We start from the raw sequence: 25,608 nt of genomic DNA, 5'->3' as shown, positions 1-25,608 counted from the left end.
GGGGGCGGGTACGGAGGGCGCGGCCACGCCCCCGGACCGCCCCGGGCCGTAGCCACGCCCCCGTACCCGCCCCCAAAACGCTGCCGACACGCCCCCGAAACGCCGCGACGACCGGGCCCGCCCCCGACACACCCCCGACACGCCCCCCTCGGAGAACCCCGGGACTTACGCGAGTCCCGGGGCTCTGCGCACGCCGGTAGGCCTATGTAAAATAGGCTTCCCGGCGCGCAGGGCCCTGCTCGCCTAAATCCGCCCGGTTTTGGGCGGATTTAGGCGAGCAGGGCTCTTAAAATCCGCCCCTAAGGTTATAACCTCACAGACTCGCATAACACTTGCAACTTTCACACTCTAGGGTTCCATCACTATATCATCTATCTGAATCCCCAGCAATCATATCATAATAGAGAGAGATGCTGCCTTCATAATTCTTATTCCTGAAAGTAACCTACTGCCTTCCATACAGCCAGTGTATATATTGACTGACATAGTGCCATCTAGTCTAGGCTGTGCCTTGCACACTTCCTGCTGTCTCTGATGTGAACAGAACTGCATGTCACAGAGTAAAAGGATATGTTGTGCCATAACCCAAATAGTCTGGTTTCCATGGGATAAATGAAATGCAATAAACAAATACATGTTTCTTCCTATAGGAAATAATGGGAGCTATGCAGTCTAAAGTAAGACTACTCAATACTACTGTTCTGAGTAGATACAAAATATTTGTGATAAAGTCCCTGGGGAGAAAAATCAATGCTCTGTATCTAGGTGCATGAATAAACCTTTGGGGTCAGAAGTAGAGATGGAGAAGAACCTTATTATGGAAAATACCAAAGGGCTTTCTCATCGGCTGTTCTATCTTTATTCAACTTTTGCAACTAGCTTTTGAAGTGTTTGAGAACACACCATATAGCAGTCAAAAATCACTTTTTACAATATTGGCCACTATTCACATTCTGGAAGCCAAAAACCACCAGGAGCGAAACAGCACTAATAATTTATTCAATGAAATCGGTAGATATCTTTCTACTCTAAACTTTTGTATTTCCCAATTTTAAATGAATCATGCCCAAGATCTATAGTCCCTAAATAAAACAGTGATAGAATTCCATAAATGCTAAGACTGGAAAGGAAACTGCAGAACTAAGGGTCATAATATGAAACTCCAGGGGTGGGGGTCAACTGTGAACTAACATTCAGAAGATATTTCTTCACAGAGAGGGTGGCGGATGCCAGGAACAGCATCCCAGAAGAAGTAGTGAAGACAATAACAATACTGAAATGCAAAAGAGCATATCTTTTGAATCTTATAAAATCCAAGTGTACTTTTGTTTGCGCCGGTTGCGAGAACAAAAGTACGCGTTTGTGTACTTTTTTAAGATCTACCTCAGTGTGTGTATAGAAGCTACAGCACAGGAATGAAGAACTAGGGTAAACTATATTAACTTTAGGTGTAGTACCTTCTGTATGGGGCAGTTTGCATGGAGTGGCAATTACTATCCTTAACAGAAGGCACAGGGGTAACTTGCATAAAGCAGCAGTTACTACCATAAGCAACTTGATGGACAGACTTGATGGATCATTTTGTTTTTATTTGCCATCAGCTACTATATTACTATATATCCAGCAAGAAGCAATGACTATTTAAAGAATTTGAAATACAATGAAAATTAGAATGTAGTAATCCTGTTAAGTCAAATACCTACATCTACAGCCCAATACAATAAGTATAAAACTCACAAAAAAGAGAGTATGCATTCTTTAAAATCTTGGTTAAAAAAACATTATTTATTCAAATGATGAAACCCAGTTATAAAAAGAGACATATCTTGACAGGTAGAGATTTTTGTTCTTTATGCACTTTTAGAAAGCGATTAACATGAGGTAGTGCTTACAAAACGAATTGTCAGGTATGCTCTTATTTTCTTTAAGGCAAAGGCTGTATTCCTGGTTTTAGCCATTCTGAATAAAGGACAGTTTACCAATATCTGACGTCATTATTTTTAAGGATTTAGATATTACTTAAAACAAACATATATTTAATGTTCTCAGGTCTGATCTGAAGTTGCGCTTGACTAGACAATTGTCTAGGTAAGGGAATAGGTAAATCTCACATTTGGGGTGTGCTGCTACTACAGCTAGACACTTCACGAAGATGTGGGGAACTGATGAGCGTTCAAATGATTGTGCTCTGTACTGGAAGTGTGTGGATCCCACACAAATCAGAGAAACCATTTGTGCTCGGGATATATGGGAAAATGTGTGTGTAAGCATCTTTTAGATCTACAGAGCAAAGCCAGTCTCCTTAGTCTAACATTAGGAGAATCATGGGAAATGTGACCATCTTGAACTTTCCATACCATGTAATCCTGTGTATAATACATATAGCATCAACAATGAAACTGATTTTCTGTTCTTTCTTTTTCCCCACATAGGCCAACTATGGGAGACTCTTTCTCCCACAGATAATTGCAATGCTTCTCTTTTGACAACAGCTAAGTCTTGTCTAAAGAACAACAGTTTGTTCATCCCTCCTCCTGCAATCATAGATGCGAGTGCTAATTCAGAGGTGTTTCCAGTCCAGATGTAAAGATTCCAAGCTCTTGATCCTCATGATCATGAAACCAAGAGCTACAACCAGGTCTCCTGATTGGCAATACAAAATTCTAACATAACTTTGCACAAAAAAATGTTCTCATAGAATGGATTCAAAAGCTGGGGGCAATATCAAAAGTATCCTTGTGGGTGCAAACTCCAAAGGTACTTTTACGAATGGGGTTTGCACTAATAAATAATAAAGCAAAATTACTTCAGCAGTTTTGCTTTGATAATTTGCCTAATGGAAAATTATCAACAGAGATTTGCACCTGCTTTCTCTCTAGGTCATTTATTGTAAATAAATAAATAAAAATAAATAAAACAAAAAAAACAACAACTATGCATACTTTCATTCTCTGCCTTTTCCCACCAGCCCCCCGGGAATGCCTTCACAGTGTGAGGATAAAAGTATAAATAACACTGTTGAAAACTGTGTATAATTTTGCCAGCGTTCAGGGAGGGCAATAATCAATGAGCTCATTTCCGTGGATAATGCACCATTTTGCCCACAGAAATACTTTGAATATTGCACCCCATATTTAACTTATTAGGCAATACAAATAAAGTATAACAGCATCTTCCTATTACACTTACAGTATGTGCACTGTTTATACCTTAGAGTAGTGTGCAAGTCAATTTTGGATTATGGACAAGCTATACTATAGTACCATGCTTCTAGGGGAGAGGGAGGAATAATCATTTCAATGTTCAGAGGAAATGACATTATAAAAGAAATGAAAATGATAAAGAAAAGTTATTTATATTATAGGACTTTCTTCTTTGTCAATGAATGGCTGATTTTATGACCTGAAATCCAGATGTACTAGACTGTTACCAGCTGGAAAGCATTGATCTTTCCACCTCTTAATATTTCCTTAGTAATTTTTATTTATGTACCTCACTGTAAAATTTCATTAAAATGCCATCTATTAAAACAGCACTCATCTTTCAAATTATCTACCTGGATCATAAACAAGCATTAATATAATTCCTGAGCAGTAAGTGATAAAACAGAAAAGCCCATTTAACAATATGATTTTTTTTTTCCTTATGACGTTTTCATTCACATTAAGTATGACATTCACCATTATAAAATTATTACACAAATACTTAGTAAAACTGCAGCAGTAACTAAACAATGTACCTCATCACAGTAAAAGAAAAAAAGATGAAAGAATGTGTACGAGAAAGAAAAAAAACATATTTGTACTCACCAGGTATAAAGCTGTACTGTGCAGAAAACCCCAAAGATTCTAGTTCCCCATCGGCATAAAATTTAATCCAGAGGAATCTGCCACTAGATTTTATAAAAGGTGGCTGTTGCTGTCCACAATAGCGTCCAATTATTGGAGAAAAACTAAAAGGTCCATCTCGCACTTCAATGTGGTCAAATTTACATTCCCAGGAAGTCTCTATAGAATATTTTTCATCAAAGTGTAGTTCAATGCATTGTCTGGGAGCAGCTAAAGACAAAAAATAAAAGCGATATTAAGTTACTAATGCTTTCAATCTTAATTATTTTGCATGCTTTATTTTCTTTGAAAATTACATTTTTTATATATACTTAGAAGTGATAAGCAATTAAGTCCGCTGTGAATCAGACACTTCTGTAACACAATTGCTTGCAAAACTGATACCCCATTCAAAAAAAAAACAAAAAAAAAACTAAACTAAATGCAGTCTTTTCATTAACAGAGAAAAATTGCAACTTGTAAAAAAATGTATTTTTTCCGGCTATTCTTGAGGAACCAAGATCCTGAAGGTAATCACTGAATGAAAAACTGAAAACTTCATACAATGTACTATCAGAACAAAAGTATGATCAGCAATATTTTCTCATACCCCCCCCCTTCCCCCCCTCCTTCCCTTCCTCCCCCCGATAGGAAGTCCATGGCAACATATTCTTATTATTTTGTTTTTGAGTAATTAATTTGATTTATTTTTTTTAAAGCTAAATTTTTAGCTATTGACTAATTTTTGTATATTTTAACTTATTTTTAATTTGACTTTCTTTGAAAAACTTTATTTTAATTATGTAAACCGTTTTGACAAAAACTCATTTTATAAAACGGTATATAAATATTTTAAATAAAATAAATAAATAAATAAGGAAAGCATGCTGATGTATGGAAAGGAATCAACAAAGCAGATGTTTACTTATTTTTAGCCTATGTTTGTTCTCAATCTAGAAACCGGAACAATAACTTTCAGACTGGCATGGAGGCCTAAGTATTTACATGCACATCTTAGCTTCACTCCCTGAAATGCCCATGCCCTGCCCAGTCCGCGCCCACCTCTGCCCCTTTTTGTAAACTTCTGTGATGTGCACGTGCTGTGGCATTTACACGCATATCAGGGCAGCTTTTAATGTCTGCTGTGTGCAAGCAAACCTGATATATTTGCACATCCCCTAATTAATGTGTGTGTCGGCCTTTTAAAAATTCACCTTAAAGGCTGCTTATACACTGCACCTTAGCATAACAAGTATGATGATCAAGCGCCTTGGCAACCCTCTCCAATGGAGTTTTCGCCCACTTTTCCCTAGCCCTGAGTGGATAAGGATTCTGGGGGGAAAGTGAGCTGCTACTTTATGGGCCAAGCTTGCGAAAAATCAAATAGTGAGGACAGGAAAGTACAGCCGTGGATCAGGGGGAATTTTAGGAGAGGTGCAATGGAGCCAAACATGTTTTAAGGCAGGCAGGCAGCAAAGCGAATGATGGTAAATCAGTAATTTGCTCGTTGTTCTAATTTAGTATACAAAGGTACAACAAAGGTATGGGGGGGATTTACGTAGGGCTGGAGGGTGAGTTAGATAGGGAAGGGAGGGGAAGGTGGGGGGACGCGGAAGGAAAGTTCCCTCCGAGGCAGGCCGCATGGCTCGGCGCGTGCAGGCTGCTGATTTTGCGCAGCCTTGCGCGTGCTGACCCCGGATTTTATATGATACGCACGGCTACGCGCGTATCTTATAAAATCTGGTGTACTTTTGTTTGCGCCGGTTGCACGAACAAAAGTACGCGCACGCATACTTTTTTAAGATCTACCCCATAGGGCTTTTAAAATCTGCCCCATAGAGTATCAGGCTAAGCCCTATAAAGCTCTCAGTGTTCAACAGACTCCTGCACCTAACAAGGAGCAGTAGCAAAGTGGCATGTGTATTTATATGCATACAGCTGCAGAGTGCAAACATGTACACTTGGAGAATATTTTATAACTAATGTGCATAGGTTATAAAATAGCGTGCATTTTTGTGTGCAGCGAGAAAACACATTTATGGGCACGCGAGTGGCCCCTTTAAAATCTACCTTAATAGTAGAAAACCATAAAAGATATGGAATGCTCATCATAATAATTTTAGATACTGTCTGCCTCTTTCCACCGGACAATGCTACAGAACATCACCCCATTCCCTCTATGGTGGGTTTCTATTTTGGATGCATGGCTGGGTAAAGCTTGGGGAAAAGATTTCCCGTTTTCAATCCTTTTCATCTGGTTTTTACTTGGAATGGCAGAAGGGGTTCTCAGCTAATGCTGGCACTCTCCCCTGATTCTAAAGCTAATGATTCTCTACATTCTTGGAGGCTGATGTTGGCCCTGGAGTAGAGGTAGAAGGTGGACTCTGAAGAAAAATACCAGGAGCATCACTTATGCTCTCTGCCTGCACTGCCTGCTCTTCCTGGGCTTAATCTCAGCATTGTCATTATTATCTCTCTCCCCTATCACTGAGCTTGAGACTTAGACACTACTGAATAAACTTCCCCAATTCTTTTCAGCTACTAGCTCTTAAACATCTGATTCAGAGATTCCCATACAAGATTTATCTTCTAAATCGTGTTGGGCCGCAGTAGACGGAGTGGGCTGATGGATAGAGGCCAGCTGGAGCTTCACCACTACCAGCCCTCGTTCCCCGCATGTTGAGCCTTCACGAAAAAAAGACCTGAACCGAAAAAAAACATCATTTTCCATGGCGGCCGAAAAACGAAGAACAACATGAACACAAGAAACGATGCACATCTCTAGTACTCGCTCCTCGAGGGCCTACATCATTCCAGCTCATGGGCTATTCTAAGAGTCTACAGTGTGAGTGTTAACATCAAGGTTCTGTTCCTGAACTCTGCATAGTCTGCCTACTCACTATCTCAGTTTCTCTACAGCTCAGCCTTCCTGGGATCGCTGTTCCAGTGCCTGAGGGACTACAGCCCAGCCGGGTTCTTCCAGCTCACTACTGCCACCTCTGGTGGTTCTCAAAAACTGTTTAATAAAAGAACTTGTGTGTGTCTGTCTTCCAACTCTGAGCCTGACTGGTGGTCCCTCTCGTGATCTTTCCCAGAGGGCGTGGTCATCTGCCACTGGCCCAAGGATCCATCCACAACTATCACAAATAATAACAGGCAAAGCTAGGAAGCGGAGCCTGCGCTTAAATACAATAGCTCTGTTGATGTCATCATCTGGGGCTGAGGCTAGGTTCCCACCATGGTCCTTACTTAAGCAAATCTGAAGCAAGCGTGCCTAGGGAGGGGTGCGGTGCCAAGAGGAAGTGTCCCTCCATGGGCCATGCATAGAGGCCCAACGAAAAGCAATGGAAGCGGTGGCTGGACCGGGAACATGAGGGACCGCAGCAGGACCAGCGGCATGGGGGAGGCCCGAGCACGGAGCTGATGGCTCAGCACCACCAGCAAGGTGGAACCAGGAGCTAGAGATACTGTAGCAAAGTGAGGGGGCCGAGCCGGGGTCTGCCATGGATTTCATGTGTAACAAATCAGTTGGTGCAAATAATACCTTTACTGACGTAGAAGCAAGAACCAAACAGGAGAACACTGCTGGTTTGGGACATTGCATTTCTGCTACCCCTGCCCTGCTTATGCCAGTCTGGATGACTTTCCCCTCTGCTCCAAAACAAGACAGAGAGGAACTGGCTATGGTGGCACAGGCTTTCTAAATTTCAGTTTTTTCTGCATTGACCTGCTTTCCTCTCCTGCCATTCTGGACATAAAAATGGCCCACTTTAAATTAGGTGCAGGATTGTCTTTTTTTTTTTGCTGCCTCTGTCAAAGCCGGCAACCTTGCCAATATTCCCTTCCCTCATTTTTCATGATATTGTAGAATGTATTGAAGTGCAGTACCTACTTAGGATTGGATATTTCAAATGCTACTGCAACCATATCAGCACTCACAGTAGCACTCACTATATAGAAAGCTGTGTCGCACATATACCATCAAATTTGCTGTATGTACTAGAGCTGACTGACTACATACACAGAAAACTGTTACATTAATAATGTAACTGGCAGCCTGGTAAGACTTCTCTTGAATTTCTCAGCATGCACTGCTCACATCACTAGTGTCCAGACAGAGACAAAAAAATCACTAGGACTACCACAAATGCAATCTCCACACTGTCTCCCACACCCCCACCCTGATCCTCCCCCAGTGAAGAGAAATATTTACCCTAGCAGCACTGCACTGCCTCTCTCTTCCCGGTATAGTGAATGAGACCACTGCAGCACAGAGAAGATTAGAAGTAGCCTTTTACCAGTGCCAAATCCAAAATATGTTTTTGTTTTTTTAAATTAATCTTTCAGAAAGCTTCTCGTAGCAAATGCTTCTCTATGAGGATCTAGAGAGGATGTGCTTCTTGCACATGCTCACACATTACAGTGGGAAGACATCAGCATTCTTGTTCCAGAGTGCTGCTATAGGTTCTTTAAAAAATGATGTACCATGATTTGTCCTCTGCCAGCTTCTCCTGCTTTGGCTTTGATAAGGCAGAGAGGTTGCACAGGCAAGAGCTGGTTGCCATTGATAACAGTTACTTTTTTTTCTTCAGTATGTGGCCACAGACTTCAATAGGCCATAGAAATGTATAAAAAACAAATGAATGGGATGAAGAATGTTTGTTTTATTTCTGGGACACCTTCCATTCATTTCAGGAGGACACAAAAGAAATAAATATGTGTACTTTTGTTATGTTTTTCCCATTTGTTTCAACAAATGCACATCCTTATTTTAACCCTTGTGATTTCCAACTTTGTCACTCTAAGAAAAATGAGACCCCTTAACACTTCAACAAATCGTGCAGTTATCACTATAGGTGTTCTTCCTGCTTAGAGAGTCAGATGCACAACAGGCAAAAAGGCTATACTGGAAGTCATTTTCCAGAACTAATATTATTATCTAATATCTGAAAATGCTACCCTAGGGTTCTGAGATCACAAGCAAAGCTAAAAGACTAAGCAACTGCCTGCCCATTGTCCACTGCTGTGTATCATTAGTAATGGATGCAATGCTATTTATTGACATCTGATAGTGAATAACTTTCATAGAACACCACATGGCCACATATATGCATGTATGTGGGTACACAAAAATCTGTATTAGTATTATATAACCAGTCAGGTGAATTTTCAAAGAGGTTATGCATGTAAATGTAACATACTTTCATATTAATTTTCAAAAGTAATTTTCCCATGTAAACACTGGTAAGCATAAAGACAATTTAATGACATATATTGTAACAATTTTCAAACACCCACTTACATGGGTAAAGTGCATTTACATTTTTTCAAACCCAGTTTTAAGCGAGTAAATGTTTTTTAAAAAGCAGGCCCTAAGTGTACAGTATATACTCTGCACAGAGAGGTAGATTTTAAGACCTGCGCGCAGGCGTACATGTGCGCGCGCTACCTGGCGAGCACATATGTACGCCCAATTTTATAACTTGTGCGCACAGGTGTGCACAAGTTATAAAATCAGGGGTCAGACACCTTGCACATGCCGACGCCCGTGGGCTTCTCCCAGGCCAATCTGAAATTGGAGCGGCCTGGAAGTGAACTTTCCTTCCCCCAGCCTAACCTTCCCACCGCTTCTCCTAAATTTCCCCCCCCCCTAGCCCTACCCTATTTCCCCCCCCCCCCAAATTTTCATTTCACCTTTTGTGCCTGCCTGTGTCAGGCGCAGGTTGAGTGCGCCGGCAGCCTGCAGGCACAAGATCCTCCGACACAGCCCCGCCCCGGACTTCCCCGCGCCTTTTTGCAAGCCCTGGGACTTAGATGAGTCCGGGGCTTTACGCGCGTCGCCAAGCCTTTATAAAATAGGCCCGGTGCACGTAAAGCGATTTGCGAGTGTAGGGCTTTTAAAACCCGGTCCAGATTATATAATACACATATTTCCATGTAAATGTATTGTCCAATCTCAGGGCCTGAAATATGTGTTTTACTGACCCAACTCAGCTCACACCCTCTCTTTCCATTAGAGTACATTCCTGTGATGTTTTCTCCTATTTCAACTGCTTGATGAGACTTAAATAACTCTTGCATTATTGACAGATGATTTCTTATTTGTCTCCATTTTTTCTAAAAATCTTGTTTTCATTTGATTTTACCTATTCGTGCCTCCCTTTATTGTGGACTGTTTTTATTGTATCATTATATCTCTTCCCTATTGGTTTTTCTTTGAATGTATCTTATTGATGCTTTTTTCTAAATTTTGATTTATAATATTGATAAAAATGTGTATTCATGTGCAAATATCAACAATGCATTGAAAGCACATACTTTTTCTACCTCTTTCCAACGTATATTTTTCATAGGAACAAATATAGGGGGGGATTTTTAATGCCCTGCGTGTGTAAATCCGGGTGGATTTACGCGCGCAGGGCCCTCGCGCGCCTATTTTGCATAGGCCGCCGGCGCGCGCAGAGCCCCGGGACGCGCGTAAGTCCCAGGGTTTTTTAAAAGGGGCGGGAGGGGGCATGTCGGGGGCGTGGCCGAACGATGCAGCGTTTCGGGGCGTGACGCGGCGTTTTGGGGGCGGTGACGCGGGCGTGGTTTTGGCCCGGGAGCATTCCGGGGTGTGGCCACGGCCTCCGGACCAGCCCTCGCGACCGGAACACGGACGGGGCAGCCGGCTGACACACGCAGATTTACGTCTGCTTTTCGCAGGCGTAAATCGTGCAATAAAGGTAAGGGGGGGGGTTAGATAGGGCCGGGGGGGGGTTAGTTAGGGGAAGGGAGGGGAAGGTGGGGGGAGGGCGAAGGAAAGTTCCCTCCTAGGTCGTTCCAAAATCAGAGCGGCCTCGGAGGGAACAGGCAGCGCGCGCTGGGCTCGGCGCACGCAGGTTGCACAAATGTGCACCCCTTTGCGCGCGCCGACCCTGGATTTTATAAGATACGCGCGGCTACACGCGTATCTTATAAAATTCAGTGTACTTTTGTTTGCGCCTGGTGCGCAAACAAAAGTACGCTATCGAGCAACTTTTTAAAATCTACCCGATAATTTGTTTGCGTAAAACTCTGAAACCTGCATACTTAAAATCACCAGTTTCCTAATACCTCCACCAGTTCACCCACTCAGTCTCCAGTTCACCCTGAATTCCACCCAGTGCACCCAGACCCCCCCTCCAAATAATAGCAGACAGACAAATCTATCAGTTGTGCTAGACAATTAGCAGGTGTAAAACTGTACAAATAAGTTTTCTATTCACATACATTTCTTATAAAATAGGAACTTAAATATGTCCCTCTTGGCCTCACCAGGAATGCCCCTGGATCACTCTATTTTACGCAGATAAATGATTGCATAAATACAAAAAAAATGCACATACTTTTGATGTTTATAAAATAGCTTATATGCGAGTACAAGCTACTTAGACATGCATACACTAATTTTTTTCACATGTAACTCCTTTGAAAATTACTTCTATAACATCTTATCAAGTTAGCACCTCTGTAAATTGTTGATTAATCAATATGTACTTATAGTATTGTGGAGAAATGTTTTCTCTTTATCTCATTGCTCAGTAAATGCTTATCTGCAAAATTCTTTGTGTATATTGAACTTTATTGTAGATGTGAACCCCAAGAGTAAGATTTGCTTTCTTGTCAGAAATGTAAAAATTGCTGCCAAATTCCAAACAAAAGTGAGAAGGTTGCTGTAGTTTGTTGCTTCCTTCCTTTTCCCCTGTAACATATTTTTCTCTCTCTCTCTGAAAAAAACAAATATTCAAATTCTGGTGTCATCTCTGTAACAGCCAAACCACATTCAATTACCCCATAAATATCTTTTATATAAATCTATGAATTCTTTGTTGCTCACCAACCGTGAGTCATCTCATTCCAAATGCCACAACTATTCACAGAAGGCTACCGAGCCTGTATATGACCCGTCGTAGCCTACCTGTTACAATTAGAAGAAAATATTTATAAAAGATGGAGGAAGGGTTTCATATATATGAGTTTTAAACCCCCACCAGGGGGAACTCAATTTGTGTATATATAATCATGAACCAAACCTCCTCCATCCAATATTTGGTACACCGACTGATTTAAAAACAGGATAATATCCCCTGAGGAAAGGTCCTTTCGAGGACCAGAAACGTGGCTACGTCGGGTTGTCAACTTTTACCAGATAAGTCGGGACATTTAAAATATATCTGATAAAGTCTTTTGTCAATGACATTTTAAAGGAAAAAAAGAAAAAAAGTGAAACAAAAATTTACACAGGTGGTTTCATCTTGTTGCACACAATTTCAACAAAAATATTGGATGGAGGAGGTTTGATTATTATCTTATAATTCCCCAAAACATTTTTTTGGTGCTTTTTGAGTTGGGTATCTCTGTAACAGCGACACAACTCCTTCACTATCTATAGGAATGTGCCTTCATTTACGCGTATGGCTGGGCCTGTTGTAAAATGCGCGCTGCACTTACAAGGCCCGGCCATGCACCGTAAACCCGAAATTTACATGCGTGGGCATTTGAAAATGTGCCTGTATGCCTGACACTTGTGCCGCTAAAAGCTGAAGAGAAGTGGCTTTGGAGACTGCCTGCCAGTTGAATGCTACCGCGAAGAGGCGGCTCTTTTGATCTCTTTTTGATTCAAGTCTTGTTTGAACTTTATTGAGCTGACAAAGAGATGTGTAGTAGCCCTTAACTATAAATCCTACAGCTATCCCTACATTCTTTGGTGTTTTAATAACCACAAACCTCTTTTTCTATATATGGAATACTTCAAAATGTGTGGTAGCCCTTTACTTTAAATTCTGCAGCCATCCGTGCACACTACAGTTTTTCTTGTGTTTATTTTGTATTTTCCTCTTTAGATATCCCTCATATTGGGGACTTGGTAATGATTCATAAGATCTAGTCAATACAGCAGGTGTGTTGTGAAAGCTTCGCAACACACCTGCTGTAATGACTAGTTCTATAATGTGTTCGCTTGTCGTACCACATCCTTTTGTGGCTTTGTCCTGCAACGTATCATAAGATAACATATATGAATGGACCTTCATTTTCAGTTTTCATTTTCTTTTGTCTGGGAATTTAAATGCTAGAACAAAAAGAATTCAGAGGAAAACTGGCCTTTTCATTTATTTTCCTCCTGTGTGTTATAAGAAAGTCTTTTCCCACTGCTTTTTTTGTTATTACATTGAAACTCCCAGGTAAAATACAATACAAATTGAAAATGAATATCCCTAGATATATAGTTTTCTTTGGTTTTCTTTTTTCATGATTTTATGGTGATCATATTAAATTTGTATTTTAAAATCAGGAAAATAAATGGAATACATTATAAATGAAGCAGAAGGTAGTGCCTCTGCCTCTCTTACACACTGAGGGGCGGATTTTAAGAGCCCTGCTCGCCTAAATCCGGGCAGATTTAGGCGAGCAGGGCCCTGCGCACCGGTAAGCCTATTTTACATAGGCCTACCGGCGTGCAGAGCCCCGGGACTCGCGTAAGTCCCGGGGTTTTCAGAGGGGGGCGTGTCGGGGGCGGGCCCGATCTGCGCGGCGTTTTCGGGGCGTGTCGGGAGCGTTTTGGGGGCGGGCCCGGGGGCGTGGTCATGGCCCGGGCGGTCCAGGGGCGTGGTCACGCCCTCCGGACCCGCCCCCAGGTCACGTCCCGGCGCGCTAGCGGCCCGCTGGCGTGCGGGGATTTACGTCTCCCTCCGGGAGGCGTAAATCCCCCGACAAAGGTAAGGGGGGGGGTTTAGACAGGGCCGGGCGGGTGGGTTAGGTAGGGGAAGGGAGGGGAAGGTGAGGGGAGGGCAAAAGAAAGTTCCCTCCGAGGCCGCTCCGAAATCGGAGCGGCCTCGGAGGGAACGGAGGTAGGCTGCGCGGCTCGGCGCGCGCCGGCTATACGGAATCGGTAGCCTTGCGCGCGCCAATCCCGGATTTTAGCGGCTATGCGCGGCTATGCGCGTATCTACTAAAATCCAGCGTACTTTTGTTTGCGCCTGATGCGCCAACAAAAGTACGCCAAATCGCACTATTTGAAAATCTACCCCTGAGAGTACTGTGACTGCAGTAGTGAAGATAGCAAAAAGCCCCTTGCCAATGTCAAAGTGCTTCTCTTTCCTTCTTCTTTAAACCTTTTCTTTCACTCTAAGAGATCTTCCAATAATACAACCTTTCGCTATGAAATCCAACTGAGGAAACTGAGTTTCTTTGTATATATTCAAACCTTTCAATGGGAGGACATCAGTGGCACTTGATCCAGGTGCCAGTTATAGGATTGTTAAAAAAAAGAAAAATGTTTCACCTTCATTGGTCCTCCATCCTGTGTACTTGCCTTCTTCTCTTGCCCCACCTCTATTCATTCTACTACCTCACAGGCATAGCTTGGCTGCTATAGTTACCAGTCATACTGGCGCAATTTTACATGAGCCATAGACTTGAATGGGAAACAAACGAAGCAAAAATTTTAGTTGATATTCACAAGTACCATTCTTTCATTTCTTGGGTCATGAATGAAATGCAAATACTCATTCATTGCATTTTACATATGTGTTGCAAATGAACAAGTTATTAGCTCATTGAAGTAAATCATAAGACCCATGCTTTATACAGTTATATGCAAAAGTTAAGGCACCCTGGTCATTAATCCCAGATCTTTCTAGACACCATAGTAATTATGTTGTAGATGATATACCCTGAGGGAAAGATCCCTGCAACTAGGAAGGATAAGGGAGCAGGGCATAACATGTGGGTGGGGTGGAGAACCAGGCAGGGGGAGGAAGGGATAGGTTGAGGGAGGATAAAGGGGTGGGCAATAGGTCGGGTCAGAGGCAGGCTTCTCAGAAAAGGGGCCACACAAGGTAGAGTAACCTTTGAAAAATAAACTAGTTGAGTTCAATCAATCAATCTAATACCACCTCTGCCTTTATCTCCTGGGATAGAATTGTCAATGATATTGCTGATAACCTAAGCCCAATACATACAAAAACATTCCAAAATGAATGGAATATATCAAAACAAAAGAAAATTCAATACATCGAAGAGCTGAGACAAACTAAACAGACACTGAGAAAATCAGAAAAACAATGACTGGACCGGATGGTATATACCCCAGAGTTCTGAAGGAACTAAAAAATGAAATTTCAGACCTTTTAGTAAAAATTTGTAACCTATCATTAAAATCATCCATTGTACCTGAAGACTGGAGGATAGCAAATGTAACCCCAATATTTAAAAAGGGCTCCAGGGGCAATCTGGGAAACTACAGACTTGTTAGCCTGACTTCAGTGCCAGGAAAAATAGTGGAAAGTGTTCTAAACATCAAAATCACAGAACATATAGAAAGACATGGTTTAATGGAACAAAGTCAGCATGGCTTTACCCAGGGCAAGTCTTGCCTCACAAATCTGCTTCACTTTTTTGAAGGAGTTAATAAACATGTGGATAAAGGTGAACCGGTAGATGTAGTATACTTGGATTTTTAGAAGGCGTTTGACAAAGTTCCTCATGAGAGGCTTCTAGGAAAAGTAAAAAGTCATGGGGTAGGTGGCAATGTCCTTTCGTGGATTGCAAATTGGCTAAAAGACAGGAAACAGAGAGTAGGATTAAATGGACAATTTTCTCAGTGGAAGGGAGTGGACAGTGGAGTGCCTCAGGGATCTGTATTGGGAACCTTGCTTTTCAATATATTTATAAATGATCTGGAAAGAAATACGACGAGTGAGATAATCAAATTTGCAGATGACACAAAATTGTTCAGAGTAGTTAAATCACAAGCAGATTGTGATAAATTGCAGGAAGACCTTGTGAGACTTGAAAATTGGGCATCCAAATGGCAGATGAAATTTAATGTGGATAAGTGCAAGGTGATGTGTATAGGGAAAAATAACCCACAATATGTTGGGTTCCATATTAGGTGCTACAACCCAAGAAAGAGATCTAGGTGTCATAGTGGATAACACATTGAAATCATCAGTTCAGTGTGCTGCGGCAGTCAAAAAAGCAAACAGAATGTTGGGAATTATTAGAAAGGGAATGGTGAATAAAACGGAAAATGTCATAATGCCTCTGTATCACTCCATGCTGAGACCGCACCTTGAATACCGTGTACAATTCTGGTTGCCGCATCTCAAAAAAGATATAATTGCGATGGAGAAGGTACAGAGAAGGGTTACCAAAATGATAAGGGGAATAAAACAGCTCCCCTATGAGGAAAGACTAAAGAGGTTAGGACTTTTCAGCTTGGAGAAGAGACGGCTGAGGGGGGATATGATAGAGATGTTTAAAATCATGAGAGGTCTAGAACGGGTAGATGTGAATCGGTTATTTACTCTTTCAGATAGTAGAAAGACTAGGGGGCACTCCATGAAGTTAGCATGGGGCATATTTAAAACTAATCGGAGAAAGTTCTTTTTTACTCAACGCACAATTAAACTCTGGAATTTGTTGCCAGAGGATGTGGTTAGCGCAGTTAGTATAGCTGTGTTTAAAAAAGGATTGGATAAGTTCTTGGAGGAGACGTCCATTACCTGCTATTAAGTTCACTTAGGGATAGATTTTCAAAGGGGTACGCGTGTAAGATATGCGTGTACCCCCTGAAAACCTACCCCAAACCCCCCCTGCGCACCGAGCCAATTTTGCATAGGCTCGGCAGCGCGCGCAAGCCCCGGGACTTGCCTAAATCCCGGGGCTTGCAAAAATGGGTGGTTGGGGGCATGGCCCGGGGGCGTGGCCGAGTGCCCCGACACAGTGGCCTGTGTGGGGGCCTGCCGCACCGGCGCGCGTAAGTTACTACTGCCCGGAGGCAGTAGTAACTTTTCCGATAAAAGTAGGGGGGGGGTTTAGATAGAGCCGGGGGTGGGTTAGGTAGGGGAAGGGAAGGGAAGGTGCGGGGGGGGGGGGGGGGGGGGGGTAGAAAGAAAGTTCTCTCCAAGGCTGCTCCGATTTCGGAGCGGCTTCGGAGGGAATGGCCAGCGCGCGCAGGGCTCGGCATGCGCAAGTTGCACAAATGTGCACCCATTTGCACGCGCCGACCCCGGATTTTAAAAGATACGCGCGTATCTTATAAAATCCTGGTGCGCGAACAAAAGTACGCGCGCGCGTATGTTTTTAAAATCTACCTCTTAGAGAATAACCACTTAGAGAATAGCAATGGTAACATGGAATAGACTTAGTTTTTGGGTGCTTGCCAGGTTCTTATGGCCTGGTTTAGCCTCTGTTGGAAACAGGATACTGGGCTTGATGGACCCTTGGTCTGACCCAGTATGGCATTTTCTTATGTTCTTAATGTTCTAATGGTGGAAACACCCTTCAGCTGTATCCTTAGAAAAATACAGATCCCTTCTATCTAAATACCGTGAACAAATCAATAATAATAAAAAAATAAGACTACTTTACAAAACAGATTAATGGAGTAATATTTAATTCCAAATTACTCTTCTAAATCATCAAAAATATAATCAAGTCCCCATCTTCCTCCAACTTGAGAATATACAATTTCTCAGAGAAGGACTGCAATGAATATGCCACCACCTTGTTAGATAAAATAAATAGAGTAAAAACTCAATTCCCTACTTACTTACTAAGAAATGAACATGAAGAAAAACCTGGAAGTCCTACATGGAACAGGTTTGTCATACCAACCAAACTAGAAATAAATCAATTAATTTCCAAAATTAAACATGCTATCCACCTACTAGAACCAGTGCTGGCAAGTTCCCTGAAAATTGCACATAAATAATCACTCCAGCAATTGCAACCATAATCAACCATTCACTTTCAGAAGGGCTGGTCCCATGTAAGGTGAAACAAGCTGTAATCAAACCAATCCTGAAAAATAAAATGGGCAGAATTGACAAATGGAACAAATATCCAACTTGCCATTTATCACAAAATTTCTGTAAAAAGCAGTGTTATCGCAATTGGAAAATCAGTTAGAAGACAATGACATTTTATACCCAAACCAATTTGGATTCAGAAAAGATTGCTCGACAGAAATTCTACTCATATTTATTCGACCCTGTGCTACAGGGGTTTAAACAATGATGATTCCTATATCTTAGTACTAATAGATTTAACAGCAGCATTTGACACGGTCAACCACACTCTGCTATGCCAACAGATGAAAAAAATTGGAATAGATGGATGTGTACTCAAATGGTTCTCCTTCTTCCTAGCTGATAGGACTTTCCAAGTCCAACTGGGTAACCACCTTTCTTTTTTTCTTTTATTTTTTATTTATTGCAAAGTTTTTTAATGACAAACAAATACTTGCTGGTTGCAAATACTGGACATATTTATACAATATACCATATAACATAAGATTAAACACTTATATGAAAACATGTATATATTTATCCAGATCTCATCTCAGGAAAAATAGAGAAGATTTTTTTTTTGAGCGAGATTAATTTAGTTACATTTCAATTAGGTATAATGCAAAACAACCCCCTATTTACTTATTACCGGTGTTACTATATTCTCAAGAAGGTTCTCCAGGTGTACGGGTTCCATAAACGAATAAACCTTCCCATCAAATTTAACTACACAGTTACAGGGATATTTTAATAAGAAGTAGCCACCCTTCTCAATCACACTCTTCTTCATACCCAGAAATTTCCTCCGACGTATTTGGGTATTTCTGACTAAGTCAGGGTATATCCAAATTTTTTGTCCATAAAATGGAGTTAATCTATTGCGAAAGAAAAATCTTAATACATTTTCTTTGTCAGTAATGAAAGCAAATTTTTACTAACAATGTACTTCGCAGTTTAACCTCAAATTCCTCTTGGGATTTTTGAAGCAAATCTGAAATGTTGATTAAATTTTCATCAGAAATTATTTGTTCTTTATTATCCATATCCTCACCCTGTATTAAATCTTGTTCTTGTTCCTTCTTTTTTCCTATATAAAAAGCTTTTTCAATTACTGGCATAGCCTGGTCAGGGACCTTTAATATCTGTGAAATTTATATTTTAAATAAGTCAACAGGGTTTAACTGCTTAATAATAGGAAAGTTAACTACTCTTAAGTTCAGTGTCCGCATATTGTTATCCAAAATTTCAAATTTCCTTTGAAACTGCTCCTCAACCTTAATTTGGTTACATTGAACTTTTTCAATCTTAGTAAGTCGCACTTCAATAGGGGTGTGCATTCGGATTGACCGCATTAGTAAAACGCAACTCATATTTTTTTTTTACTTAAAAAATTGATTCGACATAAACGATCGGATTTCCCACATATCGAACATAGATATGTTCGATATGTGGGAAATCGCGATTGTTGAGCCAAAATAAAAATATAAACCCCCTCACCCTCCTTAATCCCCCCCCCGACTTACCACAACTCCCTGGTGATGGAGCGAGGAGTGAGGACGCCATTTCTGCAATCCTTGGCGAGAAGCATGTGACATCGGCGGCACGTCGAGTGACGCCGGCGTAACGTGATTCCCGGCTCGTTCGCGCCGGACGGCTCGTTCGGCCCAAAAAGAACTTTTGGCCAGCTTGGGGGGGTCAGGAGGCCCCCCCAAGCTGGCCAAAAGTTCTTTTTGGGCCGAACAAGCCGTCCGGCGCGAACGAGCCGGGAATCACGTGGCGCTGCGTCACTCAGACGCGACGTCACGTGATTCCCGGCAAGTTCGCGCCGGACGGCTCGTTCGGCCCAAAAAGAACTTTTGGCCAGCTTGAGGGGGTCAGGAGGCCCCCCCAAGCTGGCCAAAAGTTCTTTTTGGGCCGAACGAGCCGTCCGGCGCGAACTTGCCGGGAATCACGTGACGTCGGCGTCACGTGATTCCCGGCTCGTTCGCGCCGGACGGCTCGTTCGGCCCAAAAAGAACTTTTGGCCAGCTTGGGGGGGTCAGGAGGCCCCCCCAAGCTGGCCAAAAGTTCTTTTTGGGCCGAACGAGCCGTCCGGCGCGAACGAGCCGGGAATCACGTGACGCCGCGTCACTCGACGTGCCACCGACGTCACATGCTTCTCGCCAAGGATTGCAGAAATGACGTCCTCACTCCTCGCTCGATCACCAGGGAGTTGTGGTAAGTCTGGGGGGGGGGATTAAGGAGGGTGAGGGGGTTTAAATTTTTTTTTTGCACATATGTACATATACCCAACTCATTGGATTTTTTTTATGTCCATATTGGCCGCAAGTGGGACCCCCTTTCGGACATAAAAAATATGAACATAAAATTTTGCTCTGCACATCCCTACACTTCAATCTTATAAATTTCGTTTTTCTGACTCTCAATCTTTTCTGACTTTTCATAGTATTATTTGCTTCCATTACTGCATCTGTCAAATTCAAAATAGAAGTATCCAACTTAGCTATATAGTTCCATAGAGTCTCCAAAGTGATATTTGGAGGCTTCATTATTACAGAAGTTGAAACTTTAGATTTAACAACTTTTGATTGTATCCCTTTGCTTCATCATACTCAACTTTTCTATCTTAGGTGTGCTTTCATCTTTAGGAATCAAAATTGAACTGGCAGAGTCTTCTAATCCAGATGCCTCAAGGGGAGATTCCTTATTTAATTGGTTAGATGTAAAGTCTTTTTTGGATCTCCGATCCAGAACACCCAAAACCTCCTGAGAATCACCCGGTTCTTTTTCTGGGGAGTCCCCAGCAATCCCAGGTGGGGAAGGTGTTACCAGTGCCCCTGAACTTAATGAGATCTCCTCAACCTGGTGGGGTGTAGTCCACTCTACTAACACTTCCACAGCAGTTTCCTCTACAGGGGTTATCTGGGGGGGGGGGGGGGGGGGGTTGTTCCAGCCAGTCTGTTACACTCCTCTGACTCATCTCGGAAAGTACCAGAGGGAGGTTTTAATTTAACCTTCTTCTTGGTGTGAGGCATTATTTATTTTGAATTAAAAATAGTGAGATTACATACTGAGGAGGCAACTTATGTCTGTGGTGCATTCAATTTCAAAAAATCTTCTCTGATGGGGGTTTGAGAGAGGATAGATCAAAAGGCTAAGCCTTCCTGAAGGAGATTTCAAAACGTCCCCTTGGAGTCTCTTTTCTTTTATAAAGCAGCAAAGATCCCAAACTTTAATAAATCAAGTCCAACCGACTCCAAACAAATCCGGGCAAAGCCGTGCGCCCCCCGCGCCACAGTGTGGCTTGTTCTTATAGCCCTTCCAGTGCTGACAGGAATTAGAAATCAGCTGTGCCCCGTCGGGGCTAGGATCGCTCCTACCCCGGTAAGGCTCTGCTGTAGGAAAAGTTCTCCTCTGGCTCGCCCCCAGCAACCACCTTTCTGACACATTCCCAATCGATACAGGTGTCCTTCAAGGCTCTGTTCTCTCAGCTACAATCTTCAACATGTATATGCTTCCTCTATGTAAATTACTAGCAGATCTAGGAATTAACTTTTTCCTATATGCTGATGACATATTTCTACATTCCTATCGCCAAACCAACTGAAAACTCTTAACATACGTGAAGGCAATACAGCAAAAGCTATCTCAGCTAAAACTAAACCTAAACAACAATAAATCTGAAATTGTATGGCTAAGGAGAAACCAATCTGTAATTAGACTGCCATCCCTAGACCTGGGTAACTTTCACATCACACCCTCTAAGCAAGTATGGGATCTAGGAATACAGATCAATGAGATCACGATGAAAAAGCACATAAACACATTAATTAAAATAGGATACTCCAAGCTATGAATTTTACAAAGGTTAAAGCCTCTACTAATATTCCAGGAATTCCAAACTGGTCAAATTTCCTTTTTCCTAACAGTAGTCTTGCAGAGGCATTTTGTAGTAGTAATGGTTTTAATTGACCTGAAGGTAGGCCTAGTGATAGTGAGTTGCAGGACTCTAAGTTTGAGGATATTAGCTTGATTTTTATTATAGGCACACTCACACTAAAGAATATACCCCACTATTTTGCCAGTCTCCCAAACTTTTTAAGTCTTACAATTTCCCAAAGCAATAGTCACCGATCCTCTTCAGAAAACCAGCAGGATGATCTTCTCCTCTCAATGCTACCAGAGGAGACTTACCTAGCTCCCTGGTCTTTTTTTTTTTTTTTTGTTTTTAATTAAATGCACACACACACACACATTAAAAGAAATTACTTTGCCTTGGTTTTAGTCAAGACACACACACTTGAAGTTAGTTTACTCCACAATTTCACCTCTCCCCAAACTTAAGTCCCACTATTACCCAGCTAGCAATATTTACCAATCCTCTTTAGCTACTAGAACATTTTTCCTCTCCTCTCAATACTCCCTCAGGAATGGTCCACTCTCAGCCTCAACTCTAATGCCAGCAGCAGTAGCACTCAAGGATACAGATAGTAGACTGTGCAAAACATTTCTTGCCTAGAGGCACTTTAAAATGAGAGAGGACTTGTGTTTTGTTCAGTGCTTTCAATGTAGTAAGACCATCAGCTGAGGAAAGGTGCTGAGCCGTGCTGCCTTCCCCTGTTCCCTTCCCCCTAGCCTGACCTTCCTACCCCTTCCCCCCAGCCCTACTCTAACCCCCCTGACCTTTATTTTTCCTTTTGCACCTGGCTCCGGATTTACGCGTGTAACCTTTTTAAAATATGGCCCTAAGAGTATTAAGAAAGATGCTGAAGGGCTGGCAGCTGGACTAGAGAAAAGGAAGTGTTCTTGCAGGCTTGTTTGTGATAGACAGTGGTGCAAATATGACAAGGGCAGTGGAAATGGGGGTTATCAGTGGATCTACTGCTTTGCACACTTGCTGCACCTGGCAGTAAGTGATGCCCTGGGACTGGGGTCCAAGCAACACAGGATTCTAGTCCTGCAGGACCTGCTAGAGAGGTGCAGGAAAATAGTTAGGCATTTTCATCATAGCATGAACAATGGACAGCTTTTCTCTGAGAAGCAGAATTTCAGAATCCTCATAAGCAGCTCTTCTCATGCTGCAGAGCTGCTTATGAGGATGACCTATCTCTGGAAATGGAGATAAGCGTGGATTATCTCCTGAAGCATTATGATTGGGTAGTGATAAAGTAGTTGATACAAGTCCTGAAGCCCTTCACAGATTTCCGAATGATTTGAGTTCCAGAAGCACCACTCTGAGTGGGGTCATCCCCATTATAAATAATCTGGATGAGAAGTTAGAGGATTTCCATGAGCAAGAGGGAATAAGAGCAGAGGTGTTGCAGTTTGTGCATTCTTTGTAGCAGCAGGTACAAGAGAGACTGAAACCCCTTACAGAAAACAGAATTTACATATTTGCCACGGTTTGTTACCCATGGGTGAAAGGGAGTCTTGTCCTTTTGTCCCAGAATGTCACTTATATGAAGGAGATACTAGAGGCTAAGGTGTGTGAACAGGCGCTAGAGTCAGAGGTAGAGAGTAGTGTGAGAATGAGCAGCAAACTGGCAGCTACCACTTCTTCCCCTACCTCAATAAATCACAGCTATGTTGCCCATATAGAACCATCTCTCCAGATGCAGTCCATAGCTAGAGCAGCTGGTAGCACACACCGTCAACCCACGCACAGCAAAGAAGACATCAGCAGAAATTTCTGTAATACACTATCTGAAAAAGCCGATCAAGGACATGTCTACAGATCCATTTGCATATTGGGCACACAAGTCCACAGTCTGCCCAGACCAGGCCAAGGAAACTCAGCATTATCTTTCCTACCCACCAACCAGCATCACCAGGAAATGTGTCTTCTCAGTGCCAGGAGACATTGTGAGAACTCTTCATTCAAGGCTGGTGTCAGTGTTGTTGGGAAAAGTTAGTCTTCTTGAAAATCAATCTGCCTTTGCTGGGCTTCCCATAATTTTCATGTGAGTAGCAGGATTACTGAAAGCACCTTGGGAGTCTTGCTATCACTGAGCCTTACTGTCATGCTTCTTACTTTATACTTTGGGGGTTTTTCTGCAAATCTGCCTTGCTACCATGCCCTTAATGCTATACCTTGAGGGTCTTGCTGTCACTCTGCCTTAGTGCGCTACTCCTGACACTACACTTTATTTGTGCTGCTGTCATTCTGCCTTGCTGCCATGCCCCTGATGGTATACTTTGGAGGTCTTGCTGCAATTCTGCTGTGCTGCCAGGTACCTGTCACTACACCTTGGGGCTTTTGCTGCCACTTTAGATTGCTGCTCTGCTATTAACATAACATCTTGGGGGACTTCATGCTCTGGGTTGCTTGCTACTTGGATTCTAGGCTAGTTCTTTCTCCCTGTTTGTTTCTTGGTTATACTGGTATGTTTTATCACCAAAATAAAATGTACAAAATAAAAAAATATTACAAGTTTACGCTCCCTCTCCAGTTCTATTCTAGTTCTCCACCTTACTGTTTTGGTGCATCCCCTAGGATCCCAGCCACGATCTTCCACACTGCTTCTCTCTTGCTAATAGCAAGGCTTTTCAACCACAGAAAAAAATGTTAACACACAAAAAAATTTCAAGTTCCTCCTCTCATCCCATCTTTTTCCTGGCTCTACAATTTGCTAAGTCTGCCACTATTACTAAGTGGCCTGCTTCTGGCTCTCTCATGGTGCCTTGGAGAACACCTGCCACTATGGGTACCAATTTTCTTTACTTTAATTTTTAAATGTAATTTTAATTTAATTATTAACATGAATTAAAGCAAAGAACAAAACAGCTATACGAGGAAAATTAAGATTTCAGTCTCTCCAAATAAAAATATTGTAGCACATTTCAAGTCCCCATAAAGAGAAGAAACATAAGGAACATATTACATAAGGGAAAAATAAACAATAGCTGAAATGATTTAATTAACTAAACCCCTAAGAGAACCCTAGCCATTATGCTACTAGAGAGTTATCAAAAAGTACCTGTTCTAAGTGAGTGGGATCAGAGAAAACCTAAATTTGTTACCCTGAAAACCAAACACACATTTAAATGAAAATTTAAAATAAAAAAGGTGGCTCCCAAAGTGAATACCCAATGTTTTAATTGAAGAAAACATTTCCTTCGCACTTGAGTCAGCTTAGATATATCTGAGTAAATTTGCATTTTCTGCTCACAAAAAAAACTTCATGTTTATATTTAAAATACTGTTTCATGTCCAGATCCCTATCAGTTTCCTGATGAAATGTGTTGATCTTGTGATGTTATCATGAGAAATCTGTAGGAAATCAGAAAAATTAACACTATCATGGGGAGTTAAAATATCCAAATGTCCATCCGCATCATTAGGAACCCATTTCTATTCAGGCATTTAACATTTAGAGAAAGGAATATCTTTATCCTATACAACCTGTAGGATCTCTTTTAACATTTTTTAAAAGGTTTGGAACCTACCCTTATGGAAATGTAGGAACCTCAAGTTTTTTGATCTAACTAAACATTCAATAATTTCCAAATTATTAAGCAAATACATATGATTTTTAATATTAGCAACCCAGATAGCTTTCAGTGTAGAAATATGGTCCCTTCAAAAGCAAACTTTGTTATCTAATCCTTCAAAACACTGTTCCATTTCAGAAAATTGTATGGACATTCTATACAGTCAGTGCTAGGGTGTTCTCAGTTTGTATCACCACCTGCCATATATTCCTCAAGGAGATGTTGGTAGGCTCATCAGGATCCTCTCCTTTCTTCACCTCTTGAAGGGCCTGAGGCTGCGGTACTACAACTGGCACCGGAACATGTTTTACTTCAGAGAGGTCCCCACTGGCAGGACATGTAGATTCATTGTCTAAGTCTAATGATGTCTGAGACAAAGACAAAGTCCCAGATGGCTGAGGCAAATGGGGTGGAGTCTGTTGTTTGGGGCTCAGAAGGACCTCTGCCCCATCTTCACTCATATTATTATGAGTAGA

General features: G+C 41.9%; 1 protein-coding gene across 4 annotated transcripts in view; it reads right to left on the bottom strand.

Moving 5' to 3' along the window:
- NETO1 (neuropilin and tolloid like 1) overlaps positions 1-25,608 on the bottom strand; it is a 411,708-nt gene that overhangs the window by 335,348 nt on the left and 50,752 nt on the right. For all 4 annotated transcript variants that reach the window (XM_029590887.1, XM_029590888.1, XM_029590889.1 and 1 more), the window contains exon 4: positions 3,810-4,058. In XM_029590887.1, the coding sequence (XP_029446747.1) occupies positions 3,810-4,058 (249 nt within the window). The remainder of the gene's footprint in view (positions 1-3,809; positions 4,059-25,608) is intronic.

This window comes from Rhinatrema bivittatum, chromosome 2 (genome assembly GCF_901001135.1).
Source record: "Rhinatrema bivittatum chromosome 2, aRhiBiv1.1, whole genome shotgun sequence".
Taxonomy (NCBI): domain Eukaryota; kingdom Metazoa; phylum Chordata; class Amphibia; order Gymnophiona; family Rhinatrematidae; genus Rhinatrema; species Rhinatrema bivittatum.
This window is presented reverse-complemented; position numbering and strand designations above follow the sequence as displayed.